The 14301-nt window shown below is 47.6% G+C and overlaps 1 protein-coding gene across 1 annotated transcript; it reads right to left on the bottom strand.

The window, feature by feature from the left end:
• Positions 1-9612: 9612 nt before the first annotated feature.
• Positions 9613-11953, bottom strand: MASP2 (MBL associated serine protease 2). The gene is made up of 4 exons (XM_010210686.2): positions 11949-11953; positions 11458-11677; positions 10008-10185; positions 9613-9797 (listed from the first exon to the last, which is right to left on the bottom strand). The coding sequence occupies exons 1-4, from the start codon at positions 11951-11953 to the stop codon at positions 9613-9615; spliced, it is 588 nt and encodes a 195-aa protein (XP_010208988.2).
• Positions 11954-14301: the final 2348 nt, after the last annotated feature.

Here is a 14301-nt window from a genome sequence, read left to right as displayed (position 1 = left end):
ACTCTGTAGCTGGGAACATTCAGAATAGGGAGATTGACAGCCTTTATTCAAGACAGATCTTCATTACTGCATGTCAGATGAAGCTTGTGACTAGCAGACCACCTACATAGTGGATGAAACTGTAATACTGTGGATTTTCCACTTGCAGTATCAGAAAATCAGCAGGGCCTCAGTGTCCAGAGTAAGGGTTTGGAACAGCCCAGCCAGGCAGCCTGTGGTCCCACCACTCTGCTGTTCGTATCCCACTGCAAAAAGTCGCTTAGGTTTACGTTATTTTTCCTTGCACCCAAGTCAGAATCATCTCCAGACTGTCCCATCTGTGAATTTTGCATTTTAGCATTTGCACTATTACCAGCTACTTCTGCTGAGTAACACTTATAAATGGTATTCTTGGACCTCCAAAGCGTAACAGTGACCCCCTGCAAGGAGCTTCATGGTAAGTTTTTTGTAATTAGCATGGCTTTAATTTTGTTGAAATTGTCCAGGTTTAGGTTTTAACAGGCTGGCTGACAGCACTGAGCAGTCTCTGCTGCTCATTTTAGCTGCCTTCGCCCCCAAACAAAATCCCTGGACATTTCAGAGTCATTTCCAAGTTCTAGTAGCATTTTCTGTCTGCTGTGTATACTCCAGTGTTTGTAAGTGAGCAAATAAACTTCTGTTGAAAATAGCCTGAAGTGTTTGGAGTCTTTTTTAAGGCTATTTCCTTTTCAGTTCCATTATTCTAGACAGCAAAATACTCATTCTGACTGTGAGATGCGAGAAAGAGGAAGTTTAGGTGATGCTAAGACACTTTGTATCTAAGGGGATACAGAATGTGGTTAAAACTTTCGGTAACATTGCTGCTAATTAGTTCTGGTGTTGCTGGAATTCTTCACTTACCACTGTCCCTGGGGAGAGGCGAGTGAATGCTCTGCTCCTTCTGGATGGGTGCTCATTGAATAGAATCCACACTGCTCTTTAAAAGAAAACAAAAGAAACTTTACTGAGTGCAGAGTCAAGGCTGCTGTAGGTGGGTGGCAATTTGTAAATGTACAGGTCTCTTCACAGTTGCTGGAACAAAACCCCTAAATTTGTATTGTCTGGATACTTGGGGTTTGTCTCCTTTGTTTAAACAGAACTGTTAAGCCTAATACACCTTCATTTGGTGGTGCTGTCTTAAGTATAAACAAGCTCTTACTGTAATCAGAGTGACAGCTGGAATTACCACCTCAGTTTTTGACAGAGTAGTGAGGACGCTGCTTTCAGGGCAAGGACAGTGCTGGGTGACCCCTGTCTGGAGCCACAGTGCCTAGAACAGTCCCAGCCCTCAGCTGTAATCCCAACAGCCTGAGCCCCTGGGGTCCTGCTCTGCCCCCCTCAGCTCCAACACAGCCCAACCTGTTCCCACGAGGGGCTTCCAGGCTGGGAATCATCTGCACACACATCTGTCCACTTTGGGGCTGTGACTTGGCCCAGTGCACAGCAGGAAAAGAGAAAAGCTCCTCTCTCAGCTCTTCCCCACCTCCACGTTTGCTTTTGTTTGCAATCTGTCCTCTTTTCCTGGTAAGCCAACGTGTGTGAGCCGCTGTGCTCCAGCCCCGCCGCTGCAGTGGCACTGGCAAAGCTCACCACTTTTTTGTAACCTTTAAGAATTAACCCCCCACCCCCCCTTCTGCCCGGGCTTCCTCACAGTAAAAACAGCATCTGCTCAAAATCTCCAATTAATCTTTGCATGTACGCCCTCAGCAGCCGTCAGGACGCGGCTGTCACACAGCAACGAGCCCCCTCCCACTCCCGCCTGCCCTGTAATTACCGTCACTCACCGGGGAAAGGCTCCGGGCTGGGCTCGCCCTCCCCGCCCCGCCCGCCGCCAACTGCAAAAGGCAGCAGCGGCTGTTAACACTGAGATCTGGACACTGAATTATTACGTTTGTGTGGATTAAATGTAACTTAATGATTCTAAATGTAATTCCTAGAGTGTTTTGGAAGGGTAAAATTGCTTGCAAATGAACGTTTGATTTAGAGTACAATTTTCATTAGTCAGTGTTACACACATCCTCTGCAAAGGTTCTGTAATCAAGGCAGAGACAGCTTTGCTCAGGATCTGGGCACAGAGGACTGAGTGTATTTGTTCTGAATGTAAATTAAGGTAATTGGAATATATGGATATTCTAATCTAAAAGATAAGAGGAACAATTACTCTTTTTCATTTACAATGTTTCTCCCAAAACTCAGTGTGGGATCTGCAGTACTTTCACAGAGTAGCTAATTGAGCAGTTCAGACATTAAAGAAAACCAACGCCAAGCAATTTAAAAGCAGCAGTCCTGTTATTTCTGACACTGCATTCTCCAAAACTGAGCTGGAACAAACTAAAGGTTCATTTTTTTCTCTCTCTTCAAGGGGAACTGACCTGAGTTTCTGGCACTGTTCTGCCATGCAAAGCAGCATCAGGGAGCTCGGGCAAGAGCAAGGCACAGGAGAAGAGTGAGCAACTGAACAGGTACATGTAAGGCCAGAAACTGCAGGGAGTGCCCACTGTGTGGTTATTGTAACGTTTCTAGTTTTGCTGCTCCTTCTCCCTGTCCACCAGCAATTGCAGCCCTCACTGTTCTGAAGTGTGACCCCTGAAATGAGTGACCCTGGGCCAAAAGCAGCTGGTGCTACCCCAGAGCAGGTTACTGACAGGAAACCAGCATCAGTGACATGTTTATCTGCTCACTCAGAAAGGAAAAACAACCACCAGACTTGCTTAAAATCTCTTTGCTGCTTTGCTGTCCTGCTTTCAGAGTGAGAAAAGGTTCTGGTATCATTGTCATATGTATCTAAATGTGGGTGATAACAGAGGCCAGTGGATGAGTTAACCTGGAGAGTCATCTGCCTTTGTTGTGCAGCAGTTAGTTAAGGGTGGCACACAGTGCTAGTGAGAGCATTTCAAGGGCCTCTGAGAACACAGCCTTCATTGCTGTTTCCATACACACACAGCTTTCCCTCTATTTACATTGAACACTAACCTTCACATCAGTTCAGTCCTGGGTTTCTACACAAACAGTAAACGTGCAACTATCAGATCAGATACACTATAAACAACTACAGGCTATAAAATAACTGCTGAGGTAAGCCTGGGCCTTCCTACAGCACAATCACCGGACTGTGACTGTAAAGCCTTGCTGGAAGCATATATGAGCTACAACTTCTCCTGAAACTGCCTCCTGGGAAGTTGGGTGTTCCTAAATGAGTCTGAAATGCAGCATTGAGCAGGAATGACCAACTATTTCAGTTTTAACTTCCCAGGAGAGATGTAGCAACAAATGACAGAACATTAAAGATTCTCACTGCACTGATCTTGTGAAACCTTTGGTAAAATCATCCCGTTCTTCCAACACTAACTACAAGCAACTCTCTAAGCAGCAGCGCTCAAAGAGCACCAGCATGGCCACACACACACACAGAGGATGTGTGGAACAGGACAGCGGCTGACAAACACAGTGTACTGAGCAACGCAAGTTGTTCATGAGAAGAGGCACCTACGTGCTGATGAGAAAGGCGGTGCAAGAGGGCTGCCAGTGTCCCGGCGGGCACCCGGAGCGCCCCGCGCCTGCAGCGCTGCCGTGTGACCGGGCGATGGAGCTTCAGCACCGCGACACGGCAAAGCTGCACCCAGCCGGGAGCGCACACTGCCCCCAGCAGCCAGCTCCCGCCTGACCGATCAAGGCTCTTACGGGGGAGAAACCAGCCTTTCTCTACACTGTTTGGCTCGCGTGGACACAGAATTACAGCTACCGAGAACAGGACACACGGTGCAGGAGTTCCTGCGGTGCCACGCTGGCAGGACTGGCCCAGCACTGCTGCTGCCTAAACGAGAGCCTCAGAGCTCTTGATGACTCGACAAAACTGTTCCCCAGCATAAAATCATGTGCCCTGACCCGAGCTGAAGTGTAAGATCAGCTGGAATTCTGGAGATTTGCTTCATAAGTACAGTACCTGGTGGCTCCATCGTTTGCTGGGTACACTCCTGGAAAGCCAGCGTGAAGCTGCCACCTGGGCACCACTCAGGCCTTTCCAGGGTGGAGTTCTGGGAAAGGCTTGGACTGGAGAACTAAACAGGGGGGCTCATTTGCCTCCCACCTTGTTCTCCTGAGATATCAGTCCTAGAGGTAATATTCACAGCACCAGCCTGTGTGACAGTTTCTACAAGCAAAGCCTTCCCACAGAACAGGCCCAGTTGCTTTTTGAGTGTTTTAACCTGAAAAGAAGGAGAGAAGGCAAACAAACTGCCCTTACTTCTTCCCCCATGAGGCTTACAGAAGAACAAACACATTTTAACACAAACTGCTTTTAATCCCCTGAACTGGAATGGTCCTTTCTTGCACAGGCAGGTGGTTTGAGTGATGGCTCATCACTCTGGTAACTTGCAGCTGCCTCTTCCCCAAGCACCAGGAGTGCTATGGAATTCCTGGGAAGGGATCACTGGATCCATTTCATAGATAAGCAAACTGCACTCCCCCAGCAGCCCTGATCTGTGATAAGGGCAGAGGTTGTGATGAAATCTATCAAGTCCTCACACATGTGAGCTTGGTTTTGATGAACATCCCAGAAGAGGAAGGTGTTGAAACAAAAACAAAGCAAAACAATGTAACAGAAATGAAGGGAGGAGAAGCAGCAATGACCAGTGAGAAATACAGGGAGATGAAACTGCCCACACAGCAAAACACAGGTTGAAAAAGCAGTAAAAGAACTGGGCCTGCCACACAAAAGCTGTGATGAAATGCAACAAACCTCATCCTACCTCCCAGAGGCACAACGTTGCTGGGTATGTCTCTGCACGCAAGATCTCCGTGAACTCCAGAGTGATGAGGATACCTGGATATCAGCTGCAGGAGCTGAGCCTGGGAGGTGCTGTTGGAAAGTCAGGGCTGGGGGTTTCTCCAATTGTTTCAGCAAAAACTCGATTCTTGACAGTGGGCTGGGGGAAAAAGACAAGAGACATGAGGGTCAGGGCTGTATTAACTCAGCTGGGTCATAGGATCCTCTCTATCCCTTTGGGAAAGCTTCAGAGCCATGTATCTACCTAGCTGGTAGATGAAGCTGGTCTGACATATTTCACCTGGGGGGCATTTGTCACTGCTGAGAAAACTGCCCTTTGTGTTGTGGCAGGAGCAGGAGCTTGGTCCAGCACTTCTGCCTGAGAGCAGTGCAGGGAAGGACATGAGAAAGCACCACTCAGGACAGTGGCAGGGCTGGAGGTCAGGAGTAAGGGTGGTAGCTGGAAGCTCCTCAGAAACACTCCCAGGTGTTAAATTTGCAGCTTGACTGTGTGTGTAGAGTGGTAGGATTAACTATCAGCTCCTGAATTCCAGAAGCCTCTGAATGCAGCCCTTTCTTTTTAATGCCTTTGTTGTCAGACATTCAGAATGTAATTGTTCTCTCTGAGCAAAACCAGCTGTGCCTCTCCTGCCACAGTTGGAGCCACAAATGCTCCCTGCTGAAGAGAAGCAAGAAGGAACAGCCACAAGTGCCCGGAGGATCTCTGCTTGTTGACAGCATCTGATCACTGTGAAGTGGTGCTTTGATCAGCTGGGAACAAAGGCTTTATGATGTGCTGCAAAAGCTGTATGAGCAATCCTTTAATTGATGAGGAATGCTGGACTGGCTGATAACTGGCTGATAATGGTGCATCTCTTCGCACCATTGTGACACCGAATTAACTGTAAGAGGGAAGCTGTTTGGCTTTGAAGTGTATCAAACACACCTCCAGTAACAGAAATGCCATTACCCAGTCATTAATTACAGATTATCACCAAGCAGACCAGACAGTTTAAGGTTTGAATGGAAAGGGACTGAGTTGTGAATGAGAAAATGAACATTCTTGTCCTTTAACTAACCAAGGATTTCATTAGCCAAGATTCTAACCTTTTTACTTCAGGGAATGCAACTGGCTCCCACCCCACACCTGTGCAACAGCCCTGCTTGCTGCTGCAGCAAGTATTTGGGTAAAAGCATTTGCTTGGAAGGGGTGAAAGGAGAATCTTTTTGGTTTATGTTCATGTAGCTCTTAGCACAGCGACAATACCACAACAGAAGGAATGATGCACTTGGGTACCAAGTGTTTCCTTTAGCACAAGCAGTAAATTCAGAACAATCTTTCTCTGCCATCTTCCCTCAAAGTTATGAGCAGCTGCTTTTATTTGACATGAACCTCTCCATCACCACAGTGACTGAGCATCTGTGTGTGCTCTGCTCTGAATTCATCACCCTAGGTTTCTAAACACAGATGACAGATACACAGACTGAAACAGTTAATAAATACCTAGACATGCTTTTTCTGTTAAAGCTGAGCACTCTCCTAGTTTTTAAATCCTATTTGCAACACCTCTTTTGGTCCAAGGCAGCAGAGAGAGCTTGACTAATTCACCTGGAGCTTCTGGCTGCCTCTGAATCCAGCCTAAGGCTGCCTTCCATCGGCAGGAATCAGCTGAGCTACAACGGGAGCTGAAGCTTTTCCTTTCATGTCACACTGCAGAGGATTATCAGCAAGTGGGGTTTCTCCTTAGTTGTTATTATCTTGTCCTTCCCAGCTAAATACACGTTTCTGTAACTCCACTGATTGCACCTCAAACTACTGAAGCATTTGATGGCTGGGTAAGAATAAAGCACGTTTTGTTTTTCAGCACCTCTCCGGAGCTGCTGCAGGTGCTGCTTCAAATACTGCCAGTGACACAGAGATCACTGCCTCTCCCCAGGCTTTAAGGTCCCACTGTAACGCTTCCTCCCACCTGCTGCAAGCCCAGGTTAAGGAACACTCCAAAGCCCAAATGAAATGCAGCTTTGGCAGGATGCTGCTCCCAGCCATGGAAATGCAAAAAATAGCTCTTCTCTTAAAAACTCAAATCTCCTCATGCTGCTAATATCTGTCCCAGCTCTACAGCCCCTACAGGAGCAGTCTGGAGGCAATTATAGGCAGAGATAGGAATGAATATATGAAATCCTTGGGTGTGAAAAAGACTCAGCATGAAGCCTTGCCCTAAGCATACAAGCCACAATTATAATAAGCACTATTTTTACACCATTAACTCCCTACTGAAATCATTGGGAAGTCAGACTCTGCAACCTTCTGCTAGTTCTGCATCAGAATCTTTTCCTATTACCTACAAAATCATTTGTTCCATGAGGCATGGGATCTACTGTGTGGAGAAGGGATACTCAGGTCGATAAGGTTAAATTCTCTCACAAGAACCTCCGAGGCAGCAGCACCTCGGCTTCTATTCACCATATGATCACATCATCTTCTAAAAGTATGTTCAAAGGAGTGTTAGTAAAGCTCAGCATAACAACATTAAAGAGAGAAATGGTGGGGAAAAGACCATGTGGTAAAACACACACACACAGACATCTATATGCATGTAGAGAAATAAAATCCCTGCACAGACACCAACCACCAGTTTCTGCAGGCTGTTTACTTTCTCCACTAGTAAAAGGGCAAAGGGACACATGACATTAAAAGGCTGAAAGCCACAGGTCTAACATAAAACCAGGATGATGAAATAGCATCTGATTAATGTGTGAAACATGCTGTTATATGAAAATTAAGACAAACTTTTATACAGCTGTGCCATAAGTCTGGTCTAGGGGCTCTTAAGGGCAGTGATTTTTCTGTGTTCATGTAGCAAAAACCAGCACCACCCCTCTGCACAGAGCTGGGGTCCCCAGTACAAATCAGAACAGTGTCCCATTAACACCCCACTAACTCAGAAAACTGCCCTTCACCTTGTTTTGAAGGACTAAAGGAGAAGAAAAGATGGAGACCAATAACTCTCCATGCCTCATTACATCTGTCTCCTTTCAGCCCAGTTTCCTGGTTTTGATGTGAGATTTTCATAATGCAGTTTGGAAAAATGTGACTCATCTTACCCAATAAACTCTCCTGACCTGAGTTCACATGAGCTCAGCCAAAACAGCTGACCCAACAGAACACACTTTGCTACTTCAATTTGCAGCTTGAAGCTGAAAAGGCTTAGACTGGACCTTGCTTTTCTCCCAGTATCTCCTGGCTGTGGCTGCTGGGAGTTCCCTGTGTCAGGGCAGTATTTTTCCCATAAGTCTGCAAGGCAGAAAGTCATAAACCAACCAGCACAAAAAGGATGGAATTATATTTTAACATCTGCCAGCAGAAATGCTGTCCCCTGGCTTCTCAGTCCCAGCTTTAGAGCTGTCCAGAGAGTGATCAATTACACATAGCCCATATTTTTATTAGAATCACAGTGAGCTGTTTGCCAGAGGCTTGAACTCTGAACAACCACCCCCTCAAAACCTGCGAGTCCATCGTGGTTGGCTCATTAGGTCTCCAATGGAAGGTGGGTTGTAAATTCTATCACCAAGCCATGACAAAATTTCAAGCTGCTTTGATCACAATTCACTGTGACCATGAAACAGCTTCTGAACAAGATTAAATAGAGCAGGAGTAAGCCTTGGTAAGTGCTTGCACAGCCTCTCTATCCCCAAACCAGTTCTCTGCAGCACCTACCTTCTTCAGCACTGACCTGATGTTGCAGGTGGGATGTTGGAAGCTGCTATCAAGTGACTTGCCCAAGATAAGACAGAAATGTGCAAATGCAGTGACCTGTCTGCAAGACTCTGTCCCTCCCATGCTCACTTTGAAAAGGGTTCCTGCCCTGTTCACTCCAGGCACTAAGGAGCAGAGATGGGGGTGGAGAAACTCAGCCCCATCCACTACAATGAAAAGCAACTCCTGATGAATTGCAGAAATAAGGACATGCTGATCAACTAATGCTCCTTAATCCCTCAAGCTTTTTAAACACAACCTTGTTTTGTCTTCAGCAGTTCACCTTCAGCTGCTCAGCTCTGACTTGTTAACCTCTTGGATAATCATCGTGTTTCCTCCAGATTCAAACCTTCGCAAACAGTGAACAGGCTCTGAATATAAACAGCTTCAACCTACAAGTCTGGGTGCAGACAAGAGCATATCTAAGAAGAACACTAGGGAAGAAACATGAGGTTCATAGTCTTGTTGCAGTTTAAGAGCTATGGAAGGTCAAGGAAGAGCTGAACAAGAAATTCAAGAGTCTTCAGGTAGCTCAGGGGCCTTTCACAGCAGTTTCTCTCTTAACAGCTCCTGCCTTATCTACCTTCTTTTTCTTCCCTAGTGACACATGGGAAATGCAGGAAAATGAATGTTCCAGAGGCTGCCATCAGCTTTCAACAAGGAACAGCCTCTTTATTGTCTGCAGGAGGCAGGTCTGAAAGGCAAGGAACCAAGACATACAAGTCACAGAGGAAGAGAAGCCTGCAGCCCTTGGGCAGACTGCAACAGGCAGGTGAGGAGGGAGGGCAAACCAGCTCTTCCCAGCACATCTGTCTCCATCTCTGCCTAAGCCAGGAGAAGTTTCATTATCTCACGCTGGAAAATAAAGGAGAAAAGAAAAAAGAGCCTGTCAAAATCAGCCTGCTTAGACAAAAAAATCTAAGGGGCAGCTTTTGGCCTCATCCCAGGAAGGTGGTGCACAGAGACTTTTGTACAGGGGCCTCCCTGTACCTTCTTCCAGCTGCACCAGACACGCAGGGAATACTGAAAACAACAAAAGCCCACAGCTTTCACCTCAGTGCTAGTGCCAGGACTACAGGGGATGCTGTAGGTAGGGGAGTATCCCCTGAACTAGCAAGAGCTCACCTGTGCACGTCCTCTTGTTTTCATGCAGCGTGTAGCCAACCCGACAGCTGCAATAGTAGCCCCCCAGGTAGTTGTGACAGTGATGACTGCAGAGGGGTTCACCATCAAACAGCTGTTTGCACTCATCGATATCTAATGGGTGAAGCACAGAACCAGGCAACCAACACCCTTCACTACCACTTCCTCAGGGTTTTGTGGAGCTGGCTTGTTTGCCTTTGACTGCTGTGCCCATCTGCTTCTGCACAACAAGATCACACTCTGCCACCTGACACCAGCAGCCACAGGGCAGCACCAGCCCCACCACAGCTGTGTCTCCCACCTACAAGAGGAGCTGTCTCTTACCTTCAGCAGCATAAAAGGCCTCAAAGCCCGTGAAGGGTTTCTCGTTGGAGTAATCAGACCGAAACACTACCGTGAGGTGGTTGTCAGTGGAGATGTACGTCCTGTTGCCTGGAGCCTCCTCAGTGTCTGTACTGTCCTTCCCACACAGCGAGGCCAAGGTCTTCCCACCAGAGCTCAGCTGCAAAACAGGCAGACAAATCTACCAGGTGAACAGAGCTTTGCTCTTCCTAACCTGCAGCCATGGCTTGGAAAGCATGTGTTGAATGATGTGAGAAAGGAGGCTTGGATGCTCTCCAAAGATGCTTCTGGAGGTCAGTCCACATCCAGAGTCAGGTGAAAGAGGTTTCTCCTACTCTCTGTGATGTAAGCCCATACTTTTGTCTCCATTTTCCCTTTCAGATGGCCCACATAAAGCTGTGATGCCAACCTGAGCTACCAGCACACTTTGGTTTATAATGCTCCTGTTAACTTGGCACCTCCCGTGACAATCAGACCTTGGTGAGCTCAGAGACAACTGGGGTGAAAAGCTTTCACACCTGGCAAATTCAAAAGTAGAGAAAAAGCTCTCTTTGGGGGCTCACTTGCTCTATGATTCACTGTTATAGGTACAGCTCTTCCTTTGTCTGTGTTTTTAGTACAAGAGGAACGTTCTGATCTGTGGGGTTCGTGCTGTACATGGGTAGTGGTAGAGCTGTGTGCTACAGGCCTCCCAGAAACGAGCACTGTCCTGCCCCAAGCAAATGACACAAAGAACACCACAGGTCTGGGGAACAGGAGCAAACGTGAAACCACGGAAATGAGATCTTCCTAAGTGGCAACGAGGCTGCCCAACTCGGTTCCCTCAGACTCCGTCAGACTTTGCAGGCTCCCCATGCACACAGCTCCCGCTTCAAGGCACATCAGGCCCACGCACGGCCCTGAATCAGCCACAGGGCCACTTACACCAGAGCCTGGGGAGTACAAACCTTTCAAGGACACCACTGATCACCCAAACCCTTCCCCAGGACAGTATCTTTGTTTCCTTTGCTGAGGTTGTTTCTCACATCAGCTGGCAGACACGGCACAGGTTTAGGCAGGCTGACAGGGCCGTGTTCAGGCCGTACCGCTCACACCTTCACACTCTGTAAAGCGCTTGTTCATTTAAACACACGGTGTAGCTTCAGCAAAACGAAGCTCAAAGGTTGTTTTGGGCAGAATTTCAAACCTTTTTGCTTCACAAGAGGGGACCAGCAGGATTTTCTGAGCACAAACAACTCAAGTATCAGATGTTCCAACATGACAACCAGTTCTACTTCCCGGCCTGTGGGCCTCAATAAACACATCATTTAGAAATCAGCTGAGCCTGAAGTTTAGTGGCAGACTAGAGTCAGGTGCTTACAGCAGTAACGTTGGTCCTGCACGTGTCCAGGGTCACATCTCCACAGTTTTGAATGAGCCAGCCCTCACATACCTTCACATAATCGTAGCCACAGCGGTAGGACGGCTCCAGGTTGAAATGGGTGAAGTAGATGCGGACACAGTAGCCCTTGGCAACAGTAATATTCCAGATTCTCTCCTTGTGGTTTGGGTAAACATTTGGGAAGTTGGGGGATGTGATCCTCCCATACATTTTCTGCAGCACGATGCTGCTGCTCACCCCAGTGTACAGCGTAGCCAGTAAGGCAACCAGCCTGTGCCAGAGGAACAGAGACCAACGGTGAGCGTCACCCCAGAGCACAGCCCCGAAGCCACACAGCCAAGCCTCCGCAGCACTGCAGGTGTTCCAGCCCTTGCCCACACCACCTTCATGCCCAACAGCATTCCCACTTGACAGTGGAAGAGATCAGGAGGCAGTGAAGTTGTCCTGTAGCAACAGCGTGTAGAACCACGCTCATGCCCTCTGAGGCTTGCACAGAGCCAAGTGGTCACAGGAGCCCAGGCGGCTCCTGCAGCTGCACTCACCTCATCACGTTGCTGTCCTGCCCCAGCCTGCTCTGCCCTGAGCCCCCAGGAAGGAATCTCTCCTGATGTATTTGCATTTGGGGGTGGATGTATTTATTGTGTGTGCTCTGTGTGTTTGTCTGGATGTTGAACTCTGATGTTTATCTCCCTTCCACCCCCTTCAGCCTGCTGAGTTCTGGGAACAGCAATTGCTAAAAACCAGTGCGTGAGGCCTCTGTCACTGACAGGGAGAGGGAGTCAGAGATGGAGAGGATGGGCTAGGAATGCTGCAGGCTCTTGGAGAGAGCCATAGCACAGCAGCTCTGCAGGAAGGCAGGCAGTGGGAGGAGGTACAGAGTGGCTCCAGACATGGTCTGCATGGGGGAGCAAGGGGAGCTGGGCAATGCTCTTTCTCTCAACCAACTGATCCACAGTTACTAGTAATGCAAACAGCATGTTACTGGGAGTAGCTTCTTCCCTTGTTAGAGAACAAAGGTGTTGAAAACAAAGAATGAGGCACACTACAGGGTTTCAGAATAGTGAGTGAGTCTGGTAGATGGTTGTGTGCAGTGGGACAGGAACACTCAGGTGACAGAACACTACAGCACACACAGGAACAAGTAAGAGATGACAAAGTCTTCCAGTCCTCAGCTCTACATTTTAATCCCATGCAAGCTTGCTGACTGGAACCTGCTCCATGCCTTATACACATGCATTGCTTTTTATCCCATCCACCCTGGAACATCAATAAAATAAAGGGCATACTTAATCAATTGTGTCTTTTGAATCTGGCTTGCTACAGAAACAGGACAAACATCCTCTGTGCTCATACCTGCCTGTATAATTCACTGTAACAGCTTTCAGTGGTCAATTTCTATCAAATCTGGCCCAAGAGAAGCAGTTCCAAGGGCATCAGTGCAATGGAGACAGGCAGGTGGATTAAACCCATGAATTCCTATTAGTGGAGATTTTCTGAGGGGAAAAACCCTGAAAAACAAACTCAACTTTCTTTTAAACATTTGTGGATCCAACAGGGATTTCACACCAGTGTGAGGGAACTCAGCCAGGAGAGACAACACTCCAGGACACAAAGCTTGTGTCATTCCACTGCTTGCAGGCTGCTTCCTTCCAACTCAGCATTTGGGTTTCCCACAAAACTCCATAAATGTATAGGGGGTGAAAAGCCAGATCTGTTGCTGCTGGACCTAGATCTCACCTCTTCCTGACAGAAATGGACAGAGAGCAGGAAAACTGATTTGCAGCAGGGAACAGACCATCTCTCTGCACACACAGGACATTTATACTGAGATGGTCTGTAATTAAATGGACACCTTTTGATACTTGTATTTGAACAGCCAAAGAATCCTTACCCCAGGCAGTGAAGTTGGTGCTGGCAGGAAAGCAGCAGTTATTACATGAGCAAAACTAAAGCCAACAAACCATTTAGCAGACTGCAAACAGAAAACACCACTTAATAGAAGTGAAGGAGAAACCAGCAGCAGTACTAATGAATTGTGTAGCAGCAATCCCTACAAGCATGGTTACCAGACAGCAACTCAGAGGGGACTAGCTTTCCTCAGGGCACAGGAGTTGCTGCCACTGTCCTACCACAGCATGCACGATTTGGAATTGATACTGTCTGCAAACAAGGGAAGGAAAAGAAAGTCTCAATCTGTGCCTAACTGGTTCTGATTCTCTGCTCAGTTCAGTAGCAGAGGCATGGAAAGTCTGTTCTGCTCTTGGGTCTGAGGAGTTTCTCACAAGCCCAGGCTTTGGTGCACCCCTGAAGCTGATGGTTGCCACCCAGCACTGAAATAACAAAGTGGGCTGAATAAACTGTAAATCCAGACTGAGAAACTTAACACTTGGTGCTGCACATTACTGACTTTCCTCTGGCATGGTCTGTGGAGAGCCAAGACTGCTGTGATTTGTGGTCCACCTGACCCAAATAAAGTCCAAACCCTGGTCCCTGTTTCTTTGCCCAGAAACCTTCCACCTCCAAAAGGCTACTGGACACCAGCTAGGCAGGTGCAGCAGCACCTTGAGAGCACTGTGCTAACTAACCTCAGGCCCCACAGATGCTTCTCTAGCCCACAATCTCCCTTTTGGCTGCACAGGACCAAGGCAGCCTGAAGGCTGAGTGGATTTGGTCCATGTCACTGCAGTTTCCCAGTGCTCTGTAACTTGCTGAGTTACTGATCCACTTTAGGAAGTCTGGGTGATATCTGAAACGACAGATGCTCCTTGAGAAGTCTACTCAGCTGTCATCTCGTGCCTCTGTCTCCTTCCATGCTTGGAGGCTCAGGTAGCACTGAGGCAAGCATTCACTTTCAAGAGAACCACTAACATGTGTGAAAGTCAAGGTTCAGAGAAA

The sequence above is a fragment of the Colius striatus genome, chromosome 21 (assembly GCF_028858725.1).
Source record: "Colius striatus isolate bColStr4 chromosome 21, bColStr4.1.hap1, whole genome shotgun sequence".
Taxonomy (NCBI): domain Eukaryota; kingdom Metazoa; phylum Chordata; class Aves; order Coliiformes; family Coliidae; genus Colius; species Colius striatus.
This window is presented reverse-complemented; position numbering and strand designations above follow the sequence as displayed.